General features: G+C 40.6%; 1 protein-coding gene across 1 annotated transcript in view; it reads left to right on the plus strand.

The window, feature by feature from the left end:
- The first annotated feature begins 256 nt into the window (after window positions 1-256).
- Window positions 257-23,149, plus strand: part of grin2bb (glutamate receptor, ionotropic, N-methyl D-aspartate 2B, genome duplicate b) — a 68,704-nt gene continuing 45,811 nt past the window's right edge. Inside the window, exons 1-2 of the mRNA XM_041934169.1 lie at window positions 257-283; window positions 630-1,316. Of these exons, the coding sequence (XP_041790103.1) occupies window positions 257-283; window positions 630-1,316 (714 nt within the window). The remainder of the gene's footprint in view (window positions 284-629; window positions 1,317-23,149) is intronic.

The raw sequence follows: 23,149 nt of genomic DNA on the forward strand, positions 1-23,149 counted from the left end.
AATTGATCCTAAATCAAGAGGAGTTTTTTAATTTTTCTGTAGCACATACAATAGATATAAATTTAGGTGGGTTCACCAACTAGAATAGGGTTCAAACAAACAGAATATGTCCACTTTTTTCAATGCTTAAATGCAGTAAAAACATTATTTTTGTTTATTCAAAATTCATTTATTTCATCAAAACAGCCACAAAATTGGCTTAGAACCATTACATTGTAACAACAATTAGAACAGGGGTTCTTTCACTGTGACCGGTATGACGGGAAACCAGTGCTTGCAAAAGGTTCCTAGGTGTGTGTTGAATATGCACAAACCGGCATTGGAGGAATGCATGCGCGATTCAGCTGCAATGTGGATTAAAGCGGTATGATGTGAATTCGCGACAATAGGTGTTAAGGGGTTAACTTGCTGTAGGTATAAAATAATGCAGATATATCCTGTAGTGTGTGTAGTATGTACTGGATTTTCCAGGCACACAATATCCACCCAGTAAAAGGTTCAAATTGAAAATGGAGATTTTTATGCCTAGCTGTTTGTGGTCATTAATGTTTTAATGTTTTTCACTTTTGGTCAAATCTGAGGTGTTACATAATTTTCCTCTGTCTCTCTTTTCCTCTCCTTCCCTCCAGGGACGGCATTTACACTCCTCCACAATGCTTGTCAGCCTCCACCCTTCTCCCTCCCGTCATCAGGACAAGCGCCTCACCTTACCGTCCTCCCCCCATCATCCTCCTCCTCTGGACCAGCCCTCTCATCATCCTTATTCTCAGCCTCGGATGACCCTCCCCTTCCTCTCCTTGTCCTTCTCTCTGCTCCTTGTCTTCGTACTCCTCTTGCCCATTTGCGAGTCTCGCAGGGGTGGAGGTCCAGGTACAGGGCCTGGAGGTGCCCCAGGGGGACAAGGTGGCCAGAGGGGAGGCGGCACCCAGAGGGGTGTTGTCATCCCTCCTCAATATTCTCCTGGCTTACCAGCTCTTCCCCCAATCAGTCCCAAACAGATCAGCTCACTCAGTATTGCTGTAATCCTGGTGGGCAACTCTAGTGAAGTAACCCTGGGGGTTGGACTTGAGAAAGAGGACTTCCTCCACATCCCGTACCCTCCAAAAGTCGAGGTGGTCACCATGAATGAGACCGACCCCAAGAGCATCATCAATCGGATCTGCGCACAAATGACGAGGAACTCTCTGCAAGGCGTTGTGTTTGGTGACGACACGGACCAGGAGGCCATCGCTCAGATCCTGGACTTCATCTCTGCGCAGACACACATCCCCATCCTGGGCATCAGAGGAGGCTCTTCCATGGTCATGGCTGCCAAGGTAGGAAAACTCGTTGTTGCCTTTTTTTGGGGGTGGGGGGCAGTGAATTGAACCATCAGTAATTTGACCACACTGCACAGTCATCGGGACCAAATATTGGATGAATGGTGAAGTCACAACTGACTTGTTTTTTAGTTGTTGCTACTTCATCCAGCAGTAATTATAATAATATTTCATGGATGTGATTTCGAAAGCTTATTCTGAAATATTTAGCATTAAGAATATAGCACCTGGGCGGATCTCTGGATTACATTGAACAGCCACCTTAAAGAACCTGCAAAATCATGTTAACTGCAACAGTTTCAATCAAGAGTCAACCAAACAAATAGCTGAATCATTTATATGTAAGATAATCTGTTTATTTGGGTGACAAATCCATAAAAGTCATCATAACAGTTTTATTTAGGGTGTTTAGTATGAGCTTTTTGGATCCATTTAAGATAATAAGGAAATGTGGAGAAAAAAGAGAATTTTCTCTCACACTTTTTAAAGATGCATCGTCCTCACACCACTCAGTGCTGCTTCTCATTCTAACCCAGCCTCTCTGCTGATTGATTTTGCTGTTAATTGACCTCCCCTGTGAGCCTGACACCGTATTGAAGCTCCTGACAGTGAGTCGACTCAACTCTGAAAGGACTCGCAGCATGAAACAAAGGAGTACATATCAAGTAAAAAAAAAAACAACATCTCTGTGGGATCAGGATACAAGAGAGTTGGCATAAACCAGGCTACACGAGGAGAATCTATGATCCGAAAATGGAACAATAGCTTTGAAATGTATCCTTAAATAATGTTGTGGAAATAGGCTTAGCAGTGTTTACGTCCCTCACAGAAGAATGACAGAATCTTTACGATGCTGAGGATGGGTTTTTGTTACATCTTTGATGCAGCCTACCTCTTGGAGAAAATGGGATGTATAAAAGAGATTCTCTGCAGTTTCCTGTTTGGTTTGGGTAATGGCATTGGTAATGTACGACATTTGAATGTTGAATGCTTGTGCAAACACACAACAGGTAAGGTAAAAAAGGTGGTAAAAGGTACGGATGTGCGCAATCAGTCCGCCAGTTGATTAAATGTTGCTTCCCTTGCTAATCGACACCAGAGATATTTGTTACTAAAAGTTATTATTGTGCACTTTTAAATTACAGGGTAATGTGCAATGCTCGCAATGCAGTGTAACTACCTGGGGTTTTTTTTACTAGGAAAATCTGTTCAATTCCAGTACATTTAAATCTCATAATGTTCTGTGAAAATAATTCCAGAGGCAGATGTGACATTATTCTGGCTCTCCATGCTGTTTTCCACCTCTGCTCCTCTGATTTCGGTGAAGTAAGGGTTTAGTACGACCAAACCAGTAGTGTTGATTTTTGGAACAGTGAAAGATGAACCTAGATGGTTTTGGTGAGTTGTATTTTGTCGCTCTCGAGTTTGAATGAAGTGTGTTTTACAATGATAAAATTACTGTTTCTGTAAATGGAGTCTGGTGTCTTTTACAGGAAGAAAGAGGATCTTACTCTAGGTCTGCCTCTGTAGGGATCCTTTCTGTTCAGAATAACAATCTGAGCCTGTCAGTGGTATAAACAAACACTTTTAGTGGATGTATATTGACTGTGCAGAGGGATTAAGTCTTTCGGCTGTTGGCTCCAGCCATCTCACTTAATACTGGACCAATTTCAGAAGCTGTTGTCCCCATTAGTCATGTAGACATAAAAACATGGAAAAATTGGATCCATTATCCACTTGGTATTTGACTGGAATTTCTCCTGTCATACTGAAATCTTGCGGGACACGTGGACCTGTACCAGTTTTTTCTAACTGAAGTCCTGACGCACAGCACAAAGTGTCACATGTTTCACATTTAAAATTCCATTTGGTTATTGAATAATGTGATTAGTGGTTTTAAGTGGCTCTTATCCACGTATTTTTTAAGACAATGTGCAACTTATAGATTAAACTGGGTTCAATTGTCTTACTTTTAAACTAGTCGAGTAGTCTAACCTCAAGCTTCCGTTTAAACATCAGGGAAAGTAGTTATGAGGAACATCCCTAGTAAGAGGGCATTAGATGTACCTTCAGTGAAGATTTTTTGTCAAATACGTTCCGTAAGTTTATTCACAATGCTGTATTGTGCTAGAGGCTGGTGAAGAGATAAAAGCAGGTATTTAACAGTGGAAACACTTGAACTCCAGCGTCTTAATCTCCAAACTAAAACTTAATGAAATGTGTTTACAGAAAATTACAAAACAGCCCAAAATAATCCAGATTCAGAACTTCATTGTCTGTCCCATTAATTTGCCTTTGGCTCATAAATAAGTTAGTAAGTAAGTAAATATTGCTGTGCAAGAAGTAGCAAAGAGCACAATATGTACCAGCATGCATACTTGTTCACTGCTTGTGTCTACTGTTAATGGCAGGTAGAATTAAAGTTTTTTTTTGTGTGAAATTGTTCAAAAAAGAAACCTGTAGAATTCCAAGTGGACTACTGACTTCCAACAAGAAAATCCTTAATGATTCCTCCTTGGTGTATGGAATTGTAGGAATAAGTGTTTGCATTATCTTGGTCATTGGTGGTTTAACGTCCAGCCACCATGGTGCATGATACAGAGGACTTTGTGTTGTCATGAGACATGTATTGTTGCAGGAAGGCATTCTTGAGAAGCAAATATCTAACACACACAACACAAAGTAATAAACGATGGAAACTTCATTCTTACCCTGCAATTTATTCCTGTAGAGTCCCAGATCTGATTAGATTCTGGAGACCATGTTGCCTAAATCAGCATAATAATTGTGATTAGACGGTTATTTCTTGAAATTACTGTAGTTAAAGCTTGAATTCCATTCATGTGTAATGTGAAGACACATATCTCAACAAACATATTTACCAGTTGCTATCGCTTACTAAATGCCCTAATTAGAAAAATTGCTTGTTTGATAAGTTGCAGCGATTATGGTGGATAATAAGCAACTTTTTAGAGCCTTAAAGTTGACTGATCTGGACATCAGATCTGCCGGTTTACTTGCTGCTTCGCAGAAAATAGAAATCAAGGCTATATTTGTCAACCTGAATGAAGAAAGAATCAAATAAAAGCTCCAGTTTAAAGAGAACTGCATTTCTGTCCCCTCACAATGCCGTCAGGGCCTTTTGTTTTTTTCCTTCTTTGTTCTGTGTTGCATATGAACATCCAGTAGTGGACAAACAACTTGATGGAGTGATGATACTATCGAGATAAAGAAGGAGAAAACAAGAGAATAAATGTGTGTGTGTGTGTGTGTGTGAGAGAGAGAGAGAAAGGGTGAAGGTTATGAAATAACACAACTTGTGTGGGTGTGAAGGAGGAAGAGGATTTAGCTCAGCATATAATTACCACATTTTACAGCTGACAGAGAGACAGAGGGCACAAACTGAGAGTGACAAGGGGGAAAGTGAAGATAAGAGTGTACCAGACATGGAAAAGCTGAGGGAATACAGCGCATAAGAGTAGAGGCGGAGGGAGGGGGGGGGGGTGTACGTGCGTTCGACACCATTTGATGTTTAGTTTTTGAGGAAATCTCGATGTTCCCCCCCTCGTTCTCGGTGGTCACCATTCACTTGGCTTGGTCTCCTCAACTCTTTATTCTTCCTCTGTTGTTTGACAGCCACACACACACAGAAGGAGGGGTTGAATGCGGTGGACACGGTTGGCATGGCAACCACTTGCTTATATATATTTCTCACTCCATATTGTATGAAAGCAGCTAGAGAGGGAAAGAGAAAAGAAATGATTATTTCTGAGTCTGACATAAGCAGTGACAGACGAGAAAAGGGATAATGCCGTAGTCATGGAGGGGGTTGGGGGCGAGGTTTTGAATAGATGGATGAATAGATTAAAGTGTAAAAACAGAGGTGGACACACAGGCAAAAAGGAAGCAAAAATAGGGCTGTGAGCTTGAGAGGGAGGGATGGAGAGGTGAACTGCATTTGCCTGTTGCAAAGTTGTGATTGTCAGTGCCACTGTAGCTTTTTCTGTGCGCTTTTAATGTTTTATTTACAGCTTTTCAGTCACACAAACCAAGAGAAACATCAAAATGTCGCGAAAAACCCTGAATCCTGGCATCCATACCCATATCCAAACCTATAAAAACAAAAAAGCATTAAAATACTTCAGCTGAAAAAACTGGTAATTAAATGAATTACTCAAAATTATTCTGCAACCTTTTTGATAATCGATTAATCAATAAACAATTTTTTTTTATGCAAAAAAGACCGAAATTCAATGGTTTCGCCTCTTCAAATACAAATATTTGCAATTTTTATTTAGTTTTCTATGTTTGTAAATTGATTATATTTGGATTTTGGACTTCACCTTGGTCTCTGTGAAATTTCCACTATTTCATAAAATGTTACAAATAGCAAATACATAAAAAAGTAGAAAAAAAAGATACTTCATGACAAGCAATCTTACATGTCAAGTTACTGAAGTAATCTCATATATTTCACTGTTTCATTTCACACATGGGCCCATGGTCCTGTCTGTGGGATGCCTTCTCAGAGCATCTTGTATATATACTGCACACATACACACTTACTGCATTACAGAGTAGTACTCCACTTCTTTTCAAGAAACAAACCTTATGATAATTAATTAATCATTTAAGTATTAAAAAAAAAACCCACACAAACTAAGAAGCCTAAGTTTGCAGTTTCTTGATTGCGGGTGAATTTGTTTAGCACTGGAACACCTCTGAGCAGAACGTTTGCAGATAATGGGAGAAAGCCAAAGCTGGTGATTAAAAGGTTAGGGTTAGGATTGATTTTTTAAAGACCATGGTGGACTTGGTGGACAGTTAAGTTGTATTCTGGTTCTAAATAAATCTCTAAGGGAGACTGACAGGCTTAGAGAGGAATGACAGAAATCCCAGGTGTAGAGGCAAAGAGCTGTGAAGCCTATAGAGTCGAGGCGAGCTGTATGAACTTGACTCTGTGTGCACATGTTTGTGTGCGTGTGTCTGCGAAAGAGCAAGTGAGTCATTTTCAAGCACCAATAACTCAATTCCCTTCAGCTTGCCAAGTTCATTCCTTATCAGTCCCCAATTATGTCTAATCTGGTGTGCTCTGAATCCACCTGAAGTCCTTAACTTCAGGCTTCTGTGTAGGGCAAACCACTTGATCTCTCAATATCTTGTTACTTAGCACTTTGATTTCCATTTAGAACGACACTGAACACACACGTCCTGTTTATGGCATTTGATCTTTAAACCGTATTATTCCACATACTTAACAGTCTCAATGGTGATGATGCAGCCAAGTAAAATGGCCCAATACCTCACAGCACTCCTGGCTTTACTTTCCTTTCTAGGACCCCATTATAATGAATCAGTGACAGCTGCAGGTAGGCCCATTATGCAACAAACAATTTGCACGCTTCCATTTAGCCATTAATTCACTCCGTGCCATGTGTCGGTATTGGCATAATAGGACAACAGAGTTGGCCCCGGCCCGCACTCAACTCCGGCTCTGGGACTAATGAGGTCTTCCAGATCTATTGTTGGGACTTAAGCTGTGTGTGTTGACGCTTTTGTGCACATGTGTGTCTGTGCATGTGTGTGACACGTAGAGCATGCTGGTGCTCAGTGATAATAGCCTCTTTGCCTGTGTTTGGGGAGATTACAGCTGTTGTTTTCACTGCAAACAAGGTGCCTAGGGGCACACAGCATCCTGATGCCATTTCTCATGATCGTTCCGGGCTCCTTAAAGTTGATTTTTTTTTTTTCTTCCCAGGATTTTGTGGTTCCATTCAACACGACCCACAAGTTTTTAACCATGCAGGGGGCTCGAAATTCTTACTTGTTTAATATAAACCTCTCTCGGGCTGATAAACTATCTGTGTGGTTGTCACTAGTAAAACTCATGGATGAATGGACTGCTGTGTCGTGGCTCTCTTTTGGTGTGATTTCTCCAATCGAAAAAGAAAGACAAAATACTGTGTGCAAGAAGAACAAACAGCCATTGTACTGCTTTAGAAAAGACTTTTTTTTCTATACAGACATAGCACTGCCTGTCAGTGAAAACTGATTCACCGCTCCTTGATTGATTACTACAATTATACACCCTCTCTATCTTAAAATAGGCATCCCATTTGCACAGAAATGTGTGAGGCCTTCTCGTAAAACAGACTAGGGAAGTAAATTTCTTTGCGGACCTGTTTGGCCACTTATACCTACATTATTTGGCATTAGGTCGACCAGCTGGTAGCTGTGCAGTGATACGTAGGTCGTGCTAATCTGTTGCAGGTGACATGATTGTTTGAGCCAGGGGTGCACTCATGTTTTCTCATCCTATTGTTCTCATTCCCAATTTGTGACTTTATGAGTCCCCTCCTTTCATCCTGCATGCATCATGTATGCCATTATTCTTGCTGGTTGTACATGAGGGGATCATTGACTGCCTCTGTAATGCCCCCTTTTGCAATTAGGACCAATCCCAAAAGACAAGAGAATTAAGGAACAAACTACAATAATAAACTGCGCATATGCATATTGCACCTCACGCAGCCATTATCTGATATTATTCTTCAGGGCTCTTGCTTCTGCCACTCTCGTTCTTAAGCCCTATTTAGGGACAGGATTCATTTTATGAAAATAAATGGAACGTTATTGTTAACACAGGACATCCGTAATGTGAAAAGCCAGTTTGTCCACCCAGAGAGTCGGCTCCATTTTTGCGTTGTCACTGCAACAGAAATTATCCACACAGTATGTCAAATGAAGCTTCCACAACTGATGCAGACACTCTTGAAAAGCAACAATTTAACTTGTTTACAAGAGCAAAGGGGCGTCTGAACAAGCCTGCCAGTTTGAGTCGGTGGTCCTTCCCTAATCTAAATAGCGCAGTAGCCTGAGTTGTATCAGTCTCACAGATCTCATTTGTGACAAGACCACTTGTATAGTTTATTTTACTGGACATATTAGGATTACTTTATAGGCATGAATGAATAAAATGACTGACCAGATTTGAACGGCACTGAAACAACAGACATGCTCCAGTAATGATTACTTTCTCCATCCTCTCCCTGTAAAACTAATCCCATTCTATTAGAGCTTTAAACACACTTTCTCTCACCTAGTCTGACTTTGAGAGATACTACGGCAGTCAGCATTTGATTGATGTTCCTATTTCCCTGGCTTTGTCATACATTTAACTCTTTGAATGTGCAACAGACGGGTCCTGGGATAGGGAGAAAATCTGCCCTACATAAAATTCCTCCTGTTTTGTGTCACAAGTGTGAGGACATGGATGTCTGTCTGTCAAGCTAAAATCAAAAAACCTCACATTAATCTGTGATGTCAGGAAACTCATCCTGTCAGTGAATGGAAGACAGAGTTTGTGAACCATGTGCACTACCTTCAGTGGGAAAATGTGCCAACATAAAACCATGTTGCAGAAAATAATTTAATACTTCTCATCATCTGGTGTAATCTCAGTTAAACAGTCGTGAACAACAAGAAGTGATTTGACCTTTGTCATTGTTACAGTTCCATAGAAAGTCTGTGGAGCTGAATATTTCATGTTTCATGGGTTGTTTTCAGAGTGCTCCAAGGAAGACACGGATTTGCTCATCATACCTTCCTAAACTCCCTCAAACACACACACACACACACACACACACACACACACACACACACACACACACACACACACACAGTGAAATCAAGTGAAGGGGTCAAAGAAGTTGTGAAGCTAATACCCTTGATATCCTGATTTCCCATCTCTGTGCTCTTTCTCCTAATTTTCCGTTCTTTATTGCATTGTTCTCTGAAATGACATCCTAAACTGTTTATGAATGTGCTCCCACCCTCACTATCCCATGAATTCACTCTACGCTCACACAATTAGCTTTTTTCCGCACTCCTTTTTTGTCCAATAAATTCCTAAATTTTAATTGTGCCCTTGAAATGGACTGCAAATCCTCTCGTCTCCCTTTTCCTCTCTCTTTTTTCTCTTTCCCTCCCTCGTCTTTCTCTCCATATAATGAGTTCGTTTTATCAGCGGCCGTGCTGTGCGTGGACAGGATGAGTAATTTTGGAGATCACAGGAGACTTCTCTGCATTGCACTCAGTTACAACAGGTTGTCAGAAGGCTTTGGGAGCCTCGATTGCCTTCTCCCTGCCAGCAGCAACTTTTAACATCCCAGCATATGAGGCCTAATTACCCAGCTAATCTTATTTTGTATGGTAAAGATGCCATATTATACAAATGAAATTAGATTAACCTTTTGTGACACGGAGTCACAGTGGTGAGCTACTTTATTCCTCACCAGTGTGGTGTTTGAGACAAATTAGATTTAGACATATCTATCACTGGGACTGTTTTCACAAGAAAAACAACAGCATAACTAACTTATGTTTCCCTTTACCTGACAAGGACATCTAGCAGCCGTGTGAGTTGTGGCTCTTGTCTGTTGGAGGCAACACAGAAGTCATGTGACATTGTTAATAAGGCCAAAAAAACTAACAAACATTGCACACAGGGGTTATCAGAACACCCTAACCCTAGTCAGCATTGATTTATTTTATTTTATTTCAAGCAAAAACTAACTTCCAAAGCAGTTTGTGTGTTTGAACAACCAAACTGTAACCCTATGTTAATTTCCTTTGGCCACTTGGAGACAGTGCACCAAGGTGTAAACACAACATTTACACACTATTGCCTTATAATGTTGAAAGAAGACACGGAGCAACATGAATATTAGTATGGAGTCATGTTTCTGCCCATGTGTTGGAGTCCCATGCTCTCCTTTTAGCTCTGTTTTTGGTCTCCATCAACCCCTTCCAATAGGTGATGAGTTGTGTCAACCCAACATTGCCATCCCCAGAGTCATTGAACTAACATGAAGCATGAAACAGGATGTGTTTAGTTGCTCAATATCTAACCAAAACCACTATTTTCCACTATGTTAAACCAAACCATGTTCACTTCCTTCACAGGAAAAATGTGCCAGTGAACATAATCCATGTAGGAATTACTTTTGCTCTCTAAAAACATATTTTAGTACTTTGTAATTGCTTGCTTATTTACACATCCAACAGATACAGAGCAACATTAACATTTACTTTGAATCATGTTTCCATATTCTCCTTTTAGTATTTAGTATTTTTGGTTTCCACCAAATCCTGAGGAATCTTTGGCTGCTAAATGCTCTGCTATGTTCAGCAGCTCTTTGCTTTGCCTTTGTCTGTTTGCCATTTGGTGCTATGTAGGTAACATACAGCAGGTTCATCAGAGCTTTATTGACTAAAAACAGCTGCTGCTGCTGCTGCAGGAAGCAAAGTTGATGCGAGTGTTTAGCCTGAGCCAAAAAAAGTAAAGTTGTGGGGCACAAACCAAAAACAATAAGCAGAAAGACACAAAAATACAGTGAGGTGAAGCTAATGTTGTTCTGCCAATAGGGCCATCAGATTAGGAAACATTCAAATGTGTTGTTTTTGAAGGAAATGACATACAACACATTTTGTTGTGTAGTTTAGAGGATTTGTTTTGATCGCTGACTGACAAAGAATTTGTTCCCACAGCTTTGAAAAATAAGCATTGATCAGACTGAGTGATGGACTGTTGTGTTTTGTGCTATTCTGTTTATGTGCCAGTCACAGCAGCTGTCTGTGTTGGTTTAAAATCAGACCATCAAGTGATTGCCAGTGGGATTGAACATATTAATGCTGACAGATGTCTCAGTCATGATATCATAGAGCATCTACCCGGTGAAGCCTAGGTGCTCAGTATTAGAACATCTGTGCAGTAAAGAAAGTCTCAATCTTATAGTATTACCAAGCAGCCATATACTAAAGGCCATAACTAATACATAGTCCACAATACACAGCGGTACGTTCAGTTCAGTAATTTCTGAAATAATTTTCCACATTATAGCACAATATTCTGACACATTATATTCACCACAGACCCATCCTCAAGGCAGTACTGTTGCCTCAAAAAGTTCAAGATGACCCTCCTGCAATTTTTTACCATCCAGTGTCATAAGGGCCTTAAACTTAAAACAAACTCTCCCTATGCTAAGTCATTTTTTCTGAAGCTGTACATATTAGAGGGAGCTCTTGTGCCATCGCTCATGACTTTGAGCTTCATCATGTAGTGGTTTTTATGTTTGGGGAATACAGAGAGAAGAACAGTCAGTGAGAGATAAAAGATACAAAGATAAGAGTCGGTGCAGGGAAAAAAATGTCACATAATGTGGTGGTTTTCATGGTTTTGCGTCAGGCTGAGGAAGGGCTCTTAAATACGAAGTGAGCCGGCTGACTTGTGGGTATTTAATCCCAAACAGGCAGAAAGGTTGGGTTTGTTCTGATTGCATGGAGCTGAGGAGGGCAGTCATTTACATTCATCAGTGAGCCTCTGTTTGTTAGATAAGGACAAAGAGAGAGAGGGAGAGGAGCAATGCAGGGGAAAGACACAGAAGTGAAGTTCTGTTCTTATTTCAGCACCACCCCACCACTGCGCTCCGCCAGAGTGTACGTTCATATGGTGCATATGTTTCTATGGGTACATGTTCATCAACCTGTTAAAAAGATAATAATATATTTGTCTATCGTCAATTTTTACATTAACACATAATATAGACACTCTTGATGTGATTCCCATAAATTTAAGTTTGATTTGATTTTACGTTATATTTACGTTGTCAGTACTCTGGTCAACAAACTGTGTAATGGCAACACTGTTTGTAATTTACCTCAAACACATTTTGCCATTTCTGCACTGTAATCGTCGTTACTTATTGCTGTCATATGCGCCACTACCAGTGTATCTGCTGGTTTATCAGCACATATACTCTTATTGCTCTATATGGGTTTATAGCTGTATTAAAAAGCTGTTTATCAGAGCCAAAGGCTGAGAGCTTTTTATTAGCGCTATCAGCTCTAATAAAGAAGTAGTACCATACCAGAAATTCAAAGAAGACAAAAAAGTTTGTCTGCTTGACGGAGGAGGAAAAGTTGGCATATCACAAAAGAAAAATTAGGTTGATGCAGATTTAGATTTTTTGACACTGTGGTACCTTGTTCTTGTTTTTGTTGTCCTTCTTCTGATGTAACCATGCCATTCATGTCAGGCTGCCACTCACTGCCACATTCCTCCCACTGCATCCAAAAGCCCAAATGATAGGAGAGTATCACTTCAGGGGTATTGGGGTGTGTGTAATTGCAATTTTATGTCCAAAAGGTTACCCCCACACTAGTACCATAGCAGCCAATAATAATCATACTTAAGTACATATGCATCAGAAAGACCACCACGTGTGCTGCATGTTTTTCTTGGCCATGTGCGTTCGCCCCGCCTTGTGTGCGTTAGCGATGAACAGCGGGACGTAATTTCTGCTGGTGACAGCTGGCGAGTCGCTCCAGTAGCACGGGCTGACGCATCTGACTCAGTGGTCTTTATCTGTGGCGAGAGCGACACTCAATGAGTGGCACGTCCTCTGGCACGCGTTCACTCTCTCTTTTCTCTAATAAGCCTTGGCCTGATTCTCAACACTCACGCTACGCAGCACTCAGACCTCCTGCTGCCGTGTACAACAACGTCCGCTGACCATGAGACGAGCCATCAAGCTGTTGCTGTGCAGAGAACTGAGTCTCCAAACTGTTGCTGAGACAGCTAAACAATCACACTGATAGAGTTCTAAAATGACTCTGCCACATATTACCTCATGTACTAAATATCACTTGCTTTCAAGCCTGGGGGCTACTTTCTATATTTAGTACAAGGGATTAATACAAGCGCACAGAAAACCTGAAAAACAGTTCACGTCAGCTACTGCAGAGGTATTTTAACACTAAGTACGAGAGCCTGTGATGAAGAGGAAATCTGATTTTTTTTTATTTCCATCCAAAATGATACCTTATCGTATCACACCTTTTGAGAGAGCTGCAGTTGTGACAAGTATGGGTTAGCTTGTTGTATGAGTGAGCACTAGCTGAAGCTGATTGTACCAGGGCGAAGGCAAGAGGTGATGTGACACTGCAGCTGTTAGCCCCTGCAGAGTGTTATCACACACAGTCCTGTTTATTCAACACACACGTGGAGAGTGCCAGACTCAAAATATTCAGCTTTGTATATGGGCTGCCTGCCTCTCTTTTGCTATTCTTGGCTGTCTTCCTCTAATTTTCTTACTGTTTCCTCACCGTCTCTCCCTCTCTGTTCCTCCCTATCTTTATACCACATCGTTCTCTCTTGGCTTTTCTCTCTAATCTCCCTCTCTTTCCCCCTTTTTTCCCCTCTTCTGTTGTGCATCAAAGTAAGCCGACGCTCTCCGGCAAGCACCGGCTCAAAGCTTACATTCTCACCCTTCAAAGCCACCGCTTGCGTATAAGTTAAGAAAAATGAAAAATCATTCAGCATTTCTTGCATTTTTGACATGCTGAGACAAAATGTAAAGTGTAACTGGGGAATAATAAGGATGTGATTCATCCTCCCTCAGTGACTGAGTGGACGCAGTACATTAAAATGATGTTACATTGTGTTAGCCATTATACAGCAGGTGATACACCAGTTTTCTCTTGTCTTTCACACAGTACAGAGTTGAACAGTAGCTCTGCAATGCCAGACCTCCTATACAGCAACAGAATAAGAAGTGGATCTGGTCGGCGAATTCAAAAGCAGGCAGCTCATGTCTTCTGTACATTTGAAATGCACAGTTTGGTGATAAACATCACAGGAAGATTACAAACCTGAATGTGCTGGGCACTGATACAGACGATGTGTGACCTGCTACAGCCTCATACAATAAAGACTCTTGTAGGTTTCGTGGAAGTCATTCGTCCCTGTCCATGAAGAGCCAGCAGCCCGAGCACACAGACTTAGTGCATGAAATGAACACAAAGTTTGTTTGTGTTGTGGATGTTACTTTGCCATAAATTAGGCAATGTGACCAAAGCACAAATCAGACTTGTGCTGGATAAGACAACCTGCATCATTAGTGCTCAGGGATTCAAGAGAAACAGTCAACCAATCCGAGATTTTCAGTTTTGCTTTAGAATGGGGATGTCGTCTTCCTACATAGCTAGCTGCCTAGCTAAATCCATGCAACATAACAGCAGAAAAATGTGATGAGATTGTCACAGTAGCACAGGTTGTTGACCTACGAGAATAACAGCTATGAAGTCGACATGTTTCTTTTCCACCTACAATGAGTCGATTCATTTTTCTTGCAGAAATGACAGATATTGTCTGCTTTCAGCTTCTCACACGTGAGGATTTGCTGTATTTCTTTGTCATATATGCAACAACGAAAATTTAATATCTTTAGATTTTGGACAGTTGGTTGGACAAAACAAGCAAATTGAACCGTGTTTGTGGGAAAATCTTTATTTTGAAGCTTGAAATGGAAAATTCATGCCAATCCGTTCATGCTGCCAACTAGGAATGGTTCGCAGAGTTTTGTAATATGTTGTATATGGTATTAAAGCTGCAATTACTTGGTAGTTCGATTGATAGATGACAGATAGATGACAGAAAATTAATTGGCAACCATTTTGATAATGGAATAATCGGCATAGCTATTTTCTAAGCAAAAATGGCAAACATTCTCTGGTTCCAGCTTTTCAGTTGTAAAGATTTGATGCTTTTCCTTCGTTTTACACAGTAGTAGACTGACTATCGTTTGCCTCTGGCCAATTGGTTGGACGAAACACAACATTTAAAGATGTTACCTTGGACTGTGAGAAATTGTAGCTGTACTTTGACATTTTATAGACAAGACAGATGATAAACAAAATAATAGTTAGTTGCAGCCCTAGTATGTTATTGTGCCTCAGGGGAGGGTGTGGTGGTGGTCAGGGACGTTTTGTTCTGATGAAGCAGTGACATAACTCAGTCCCTGTTGTCGTGATGAGACCTCATTATGTTGAATCATCAGCCTTGTTCCACAAAACAGTGGAGATGGTTGAAGGACATCCACACACGACTCGCACATGCCATTCATTATAGGCATGACCCCCCCGTCCAGTACATACTGTACAGCAAGTAGGACTTTATGTACAGTCCAAGTCTGTCAGACCAGGTTAGCTTGTGTTAGTTATACATATTGTGTGTGTGTGTGTGTGTGTGTGTGTGTGTGTGTGTGTGTGTGTGTAGATGAGTGGGTGGTCCCAGCCTGCAGACTGTCATGGTCAATGAGACAATATATGGAGAATTTGGCCCCTGCAGCCTAATCTGAAGGAAGCAATTTGAGAAGTGAACTCACAACAAAACTCAGCACCAAAGCTGAAAGTAAAGCTAATAATATTAGCAAGAGAATTTGTCACTTCTTTTCCCCAAAGGGCCAAACCTATAAATGAGCTACCAGCGTAAGTGGTAGCTCATTGAGCTATTATAATTGACCTCAGGTGTGTCAGCAGATAAAACGCACTCATGTGAATCTTCTCTCATATGAGTAACTGCAAATGCAGTCCTGATGCGCAACAACGGATATGTTCCTATATTTGTGTGCATACAGTGCAGTAGAGTGTAAGTAGGTATTTTTTTTTCACACTAATGGCATCTTTAGCAAGACCGTTTCCATGGAAACCGAGTTGCCACGGAAACACTGCATGTCTCTTTGAATTAGAAATGTCTTTCTCTATCCCTCACTCCTCCCTTCTCCGCATGTCTCTCTTTCACTTTTTGCTTCCTAGTCCTCTTCTTTCTGACTTCCCCCGACTTTGACAGGCCAGCTGCTGTCAGTCAAAAAGTCTGGTGCTGTTAATGGAGACATGAACCGCAAATGCAGGAAATGGAGGGATCTGCATCTGTGCTCTCCAAGGAAAAAAATGAGGAGGGAGGGCATCTTTTTTGGATTGTGAGAGGACTTGGTTTTTAATCAAAAGCAACATATTGAAATAGGAAGGAAATGTTGAATGACATTTAAAAGATAATGATGACGAGGAGGATGCTGCGAACTGAAGAGCGGGAAGATTGAAGGAGGAAGAGAAGGCTACAAAGACAGAGAGGGGGAGAGATAGCTGATGAAAGGGGATGGGAGAAGTGATTGATTTTTGCTCTCTCTGATGCCTCTGGTATCTGTGTATCTGATTTAACTGCATGCGTGATAAAGGGAAGAGAGAGGGAGAGATACGTGCACACAGAGATAAAGCGTTTCGGAAAAAGAGGCTAGGAAAAGAGCAACAGATTGAGAGAAACCGAGGAGAATGGAGTTATTGAGGTGCGTGTGTACAAATGAGAACGTGGAGAAAATCCGCCACATTCCCCAGGCGCTGATGAATGTCTGAAAGTCGAGGACGAGTGAGAGCAGTGCTTCAAGGGAAGTAGAGGGGGTGAGGAGACACAGAAAGGGAAACTGGAGTCAAGATGTGCTGGAGAAAAGAGCGTCATGACAAGGTTTTGAACCACATGTCTCTCATTGCACACTGCGCTTGACTTTAGCCTGCACTCTCACCCTGTGTGCTTGTTAGAGAGGAAAAGCAGAATAGAAAAGGCAGGGTGCATGGACGAAGGGAAGACAGACGGAAGAGAGGGGGCGAGGTAGAGGGAGGAGAGGGGTCAAACATGCGTTGTGACACGGTTAAAGGCTGACATAAAGCTTCTACCTGTAGATCAGCCAGTGAACATGTAGTGACACGCTGCAGTACACAGTAGAGAGTTCACTTTTACTGCATGAGCTGATACATAATCCTTTTTTTTTTTCATCTAATTTTTAACAGTGATCCCAACTTGGTCACAGCACAGCACTAAATTGGTATTACATGTATGGTAAGTTCTCAAAAAGTGGGCTTTTCTTCACCTCAAATGCAGAGAGAAGCAGACCTTTGTTTGAACAGGCTTATGATAGGCTTATTATTTCGTCATAGTTTAGTTTCTGACCTGCCCAGTTTTCATTTTCTTTTCCTGTAAACTCAACCCTTCCTTCACATTTACCTGTTGTTGTGACAAATTCAGGATTATGCATGTTTTTATTCCACCTGTACATCTACAGAGTCGTGTTATACTTACCCCTACTTTTTTTTAGCAGAATGGAGACAGTAATTATTTCTAGTCTCTTCCACTTTTCTATATTTTCTTTGCTTTTCTTGATTAGCTTTTGAGTTCCTGTCAGTGAAATGAAACACTTCCTGTGTAAATGTCTCACATTAAAAGCCTTCCGGTGGCTTGAAGGACATAATTTCTCCATTTCCTGGTAGACTTTTAAATGTGAACCATCTTCAGGAATTGTCTAATTGACGGTAGCTGAACAGAAACACAAAGTAAAACTGAATGGAAATAATTAGTAATGAAAGGAAAACAGTTCATGTTAGAAACTGTAGAAGCTCAAGTAAAAACAAGACAGTTGAAATGATATTATTTCTACTTATATCAACTAAATCTCTGATTTTTCTGCATGCATGATGCACTCAGCTTTAGTTGAAGGCATAATCACAGTTGCACTGCTATGGGTCATAGAATACAGTGGCAGCAAGCTGAGGCGAAGCGTTCATCCTTCTCAAGTTATTAAATGCCACAAGTTCTTGCATGTATTTCAGCATGGTAGTGGGTAACCTCCCATAAATGCTGCATTTTGCGCTGTTGTTTGATTGATTTTGGTAAAATGTATCCACACATTTAAATGGGTCCTTCATGTTCAGTCAGTCTTGTTAATAACGCAGCGCGTGTTTATGTCACCATATATGTAATTTTAGTATAGTATCTAAGCAGGATTGTGTATGAAGGGTTCATTGGCCACAGAGTTGAACAAATCCAGGTATTTTACCAGCTGAACCAGATCCAAAAAGAAACCGACCATCTGAACCGATCTCTAACTGCAAAGTACCTACAGTTACAGGACAGGGATTTTGTGTGCATGTGTCTGTGTGTGTGATTCATTAAGGGTACCTCACTCATATGAGTCCACATGGAAGTAACTGTTATCCAAACTGCTCTTACCAGTAGTGCAGATGTGTTTGGTTTTAATAACGTCAGACCACTTAGAGAGGAGCAAACACACCTGACTGGAGCCGGGTCACTGTGATGACCTCACCTTCAGTGGGTGAGTGCAGTGAGAGCAAAGTACAGAATACATTTTGGCTCATCATTACAGGAAACTCACAGGTGCAACTAATAACAGTAACAATGGCTTGGGTTGACAAAAAAAATCCAAGCACGAGGAGTACTACTCAGTTTGGGAAAACAGATATTCATTCTGTCCTGCAGCACTGGAGGAGCTAAATTACCCTGATGATGTCATCAGGGTTATCTCTGCTTGAGCTTGGATACTTTAAATTCATAACAGGAAGTAGGCGTTGCAAACTGGGGTGTGGAGTTTGAAAGACGTGGGCGTTGACCGGAAATGGAAGGCCAAACAAAATAATGCCATTTGTTGCATTGTGGGAAATGTAGGATTCAATGTTTTTGTGCAGTAGGGACTGTCAGGATATCTCAACCTCTGCTGCTTCTCATTGAAATCCTATGAGGTGAAAACAGGTTTAAGTAATTGAAGCGTAAAATCAACAGAAAATGCAGCTCCGTTTGCTTTAAGGATTTATCGGAAAGGAAAACAAGATTTTCTCAATATTCAGTCTAAATGTCTTTATCTAGGCTTGGTGCTACATCTCTTTCTCCCTTCTTCTTTTCTCTCTGCATCCCTCTCTGCACTTCACTCTCTCACACACATACACACACATTCACAGGCACGCATACAGATGCTGGCGCACCAGTTGGTTAACCAGGTCATGTGGCAGCCGGGGTCAGATCTAATTGGGTCTCTGGCTCGTTTGGATTGGTTTGATGTGGCCCAATCAGCATGCAGCGCTCCCATGTGTCAGTGATTAATTACCTGCGTTCTTCACTGTGCTAACGAGCTTAATCAACTCCTCGTGACAGAGCTTTCCATTAACTTGCAGGGCTAAAGATGATACTAAATTGACTCCCTCTCTGTCCACCTCCTCTCCTCATCATTTCACTGGGTTTGCTGTTTCTGACAATTTTCCATGTCTTTCTTTATGCAGTGTTTTTTTGTGTCTGGCTTAAATTCTTTACCGCTCGCTTCTACTCTTCATTACTTTAACCTGTGTGTTGCATACCACTTGTTCTACGGACATGATTTCATCTGTTGTTTGCCGCCTTCATCTCTGCCACTCTGTGTTAGGACAAGGCTATGGGCCTGACTGACATGATGTGAGTGCTGCTGGAGCGTCAGATATAACAGTGCAAGATTGAATCAGACAATTAATTGTATCTTCCTCATGGTGCACACAGTGGCGATAGCGTGGTGGTGGAGTGGTGGAGAAAGCTGGAGGCAAACACTAGTTTCTTGTGCTTTCAGTGGATACTTTATGTGTGTGTGTGTGGGTTTGCTGGGCATTGTGTGCCTGTGGGCGTATGTGTTTGTACGAGAGTGAATGTGTTTGCGAGACAAAGAGATTAATTTGTCCTGATTAGACATTCACTTGATGATTGTGTTTCAGTAGCTATTGGTGCAAAATTGAAGACATTATGGAGTCTTTTAGAGAAGATAATAGAAACCCTCTGGTGTTTCAATGGATTCTGGTGTTAGAGCGCCAGCTGTGGCTTTATCACATCTGGTATACAATAAGAGAAGAATATCTCAAATATTGGTTTGTGGAGCTTAAACAATTAGTCAGTTAACTGATTAGTTGATCAACAGTAAACTAATCTGTTTCCATTCCGATAATCCATTAAGGAAAAAAGGACGTTTTTTTAAGGGAACATGCCAAAACGTCTCTAGTCCAGCTTCTCAAGCGTATCTATTTTCTGGTTTTCATAGTCTTTGTGATAGTATGTTGGTCAGACAAAACAGGACATTTGAAGATATCACTGTGGGCTCTGGGAAAAAGTGACATTTTGTTTAACAAATGATTCATTTATTTTGACTCAACAGCGAAATTGATAATGAAAGTATTGTGCAGCTCTATATACACGTTTAGATCATGAAATTATCTGTAAATTAATGCTGGAATTAAATATGTATTGAATATGTCATATTAATCGTAAATGATTAAAAGTCTTTAGTTATGTTTGCTCCTGTTAGTGGTGCACACGTAAGTGGAGTGTCAGGACAAGCTCCTACCAGAGCTGCTTGTCATGTGTCCCTTTTCAATTACATTCAGCTGCTGAGAAACTGTCTCTCTTTCAGTGCTCCAGGCATATTTGCATTTCATAATGGGGAGTAAATAAATGGGAGCACTGTGAACATTAATTGAATAATTGGCTTTTTTAAGTGACAGATTGAAGTTTGAAGTTAGTAAAACCTTCAAAATAGAGTGTAACAGAAGGGACTTTTATTCCCTGAGTGACGGCTGAATTCGGCCGCCTCCTCTGAGCCTGTCAGCAGTGGGCTAACACTGCTCGCTTAGCCAAGTACAAGCCTTGCTCATTTCCTCAGCCAGTGATTAAGCCTGTTTCTCCCTGAGATTTGCAGATGATGTCATTGTTACTAAGTGTCATATCAACTTGATAAATCAGGATAAAGTTGACTCATCTAGACAGCTTGTGAACATGTGGCTTAGCTGCTATCTGTCAGATACATTGTGGGTAACAGATACTGTCACTGCTTCGCTGCTAAATGTTGGGAAAATTATTTACATTTAAACAAGAAAAGGCCAGCTAGAGGTTGCAATATTTGTGACAGTGCACCACAGAGTATACAGTAAGAAAGAGACTTTCAACATATAGAATGTAGATATGGAGAATGGAGAGTCAAAAAAGGAAAGGGTTCATCCTCTTGGAAGCATGAATATTCAGAGTAAATTAAATTTTCCAATGGTGGTTTGCAAGATCGCTACAACTCTTCACATCCATAGTAAATTTAATGGAAGTGTAGCCATTGCTTTTTTGAAATACTTGTTATGCATAAGTGCTGGTTGAAAGGTGAGATGGGTCAATAAAGTCTTTCAGTAAATACTGGCCAACACCATCATTCGTGAACTTTTCTGCTAAAACAGTATAAAAAAAAAACAGGTTTTTATCTCACACTTTGATTGGGCATACCTACATCAGCAGTATACAGTCATATAAAACAATATGCAAATATGTTGATGGCAGTCAGCATCCTGTGGCAGAAATGTTCAGTTTTTAACCAATAACAGCTTCATGCAGGAACTGCCGTGTCGAGCCTACTCTATAAGTAGCTAGGATGTAATTTGCATGATTGGATTTGTGAGCTTTACTCACCAGGTGGGGAGGAAGCAAGAAAGCTTCTACTCACTACAGAGACACTCAACCTATAATTATACATATAGGTCTTGATACACTTTCCAGGCCATTGTTGTAAACACAGGTTGGTTATGCAGTCCTGATTTAACAGCAATAATCTGTTTTCAAAAAAAAAAAAAAAAAAAACAGTTTAAAATTTTCCCAACCTCACCTTTAGAATCAGACATTTAGTATTCTGCTGGAGCTGTAGAGAGTTATTTTTGTGTAAACTGGTGGAGGCTTGTCTCAAATCTCACTTCCCCCCTCCTCTGTGGTTATTTGGCAATATTTGTGTGTGTGTGTGTGTGTGTGTGAATGTATTTGCCAGTTCTGACTGTTTTTCATCATATTTGTAAATTTGAAATTCTAAAATATGTGTAAATATATTAGATTAACATCTCTGTACAAGCATTTCCTTTTTGATTTCATGTAGTTTGCAGTGTGTGTGTGTGTGTGTGTGTGTGTGTGTGTGTGTGTGTATGTGTGTGTGTGTGTATGTGTATGTGTGTGTGTGTGTGTGTGTGTGTGTGTGTGTGTGTTTCAGCCAGTCCTAGAAATCTCTGTCTGTTAAATCCTGCAGGGAGGTGCAGTAGTTTGGACCATTGTCTTGTTTTGTCACGTGGCAAATGGTCTCTGGTGGTTCTGTAAAGGTGCCCAAACAGTTTGTAAATAAACCCTCACTGTTAAATGCAGCAAACACATTTCTGCTTCACAACATTGCTGGCTTGTTTGTTAAGGTCACTTCCACTGGCGATGTTTATTCATTCCAGATTTTCATCAAATTAGGAACTAAATTACTGGGGGAAAAATTACAAGATTTCCTTCCTCTCTCACATCTAAATGCTGCTTCTGTATCTTGACCCTAATGTATCAGAATTAGTCAAGTTGCATTAATGAAAGACAGAACAAAGAACATAAACTACAACTGTGTTATAAGAGGCAAACCACTGATTAAATGTGTTTATTGCTGGGATGAATTAATCTGTCGTGTTTACCCATTATTATCATTATACCCTTTATAAAATTAGCAAATAACATCCTATTGTCTTTTTGGCCACAGAATGATAGTGAATAAGGTATCCGTTTCATACTCACAGCACTAACAGGACCAGTGTGTAGGATTTAGGAGGACCTATTTGTGGAGACTTCCATAGTAATGTTTTTATTTGTGAAAAATCACCTGAAATTTAAATAATTTTTTTGTGTTTCTGTTACCTTAGAATGAGCTCTTACTATCTAAATCCTACACACTGGACCTTTAATCAGTAGAATCCGACTTTAATCACAAACAATACCATTTAAAAGCAATTCTCAATTATTATAAGTTAATGCATTTTCCTTCTGTTCTGTCTTTGTTGTCGCTCACCATATTTCAGCCTCCTATCTGGAAGATTGTCCAGTATAGAAAGCGGTGCCATCATCATTGCTCCACTGGCTGCTGTAGGAGTGAATCACATTTCAGTGCTTCTGAAATCATTTTCTCGACAAAAATAGCAAGAGTAATTCAATCACAGCATTATGGGATGTTTAAAATGAAGTGTACTGAATGATGCCGGGAAAGAGACGTCGAAACAGGGTCATTGATAATTAAACAGCCGAATATGAGATTAATTAACACAGTGTGTGCGCGTTTGATTAGAAACATGATGATGAAGCACATTGG

The sequence above is a fragment of the Chelmon rostratus genome, chromosome 3, assembly GCF_017976325.1.
Source record: "Chelmon rostratus isolate fCheRos1 chromosome 3, fCheRos1.pri, whole genome shotgun sequence".
NCBI classification, from domain to species: domain Eukaryota; kingdom Metazoa; phylum Chordata; class Actinopteri; order Chaetodontiformes; family Chaetodontidae; genus Chelmon; species Chelmon rostratus.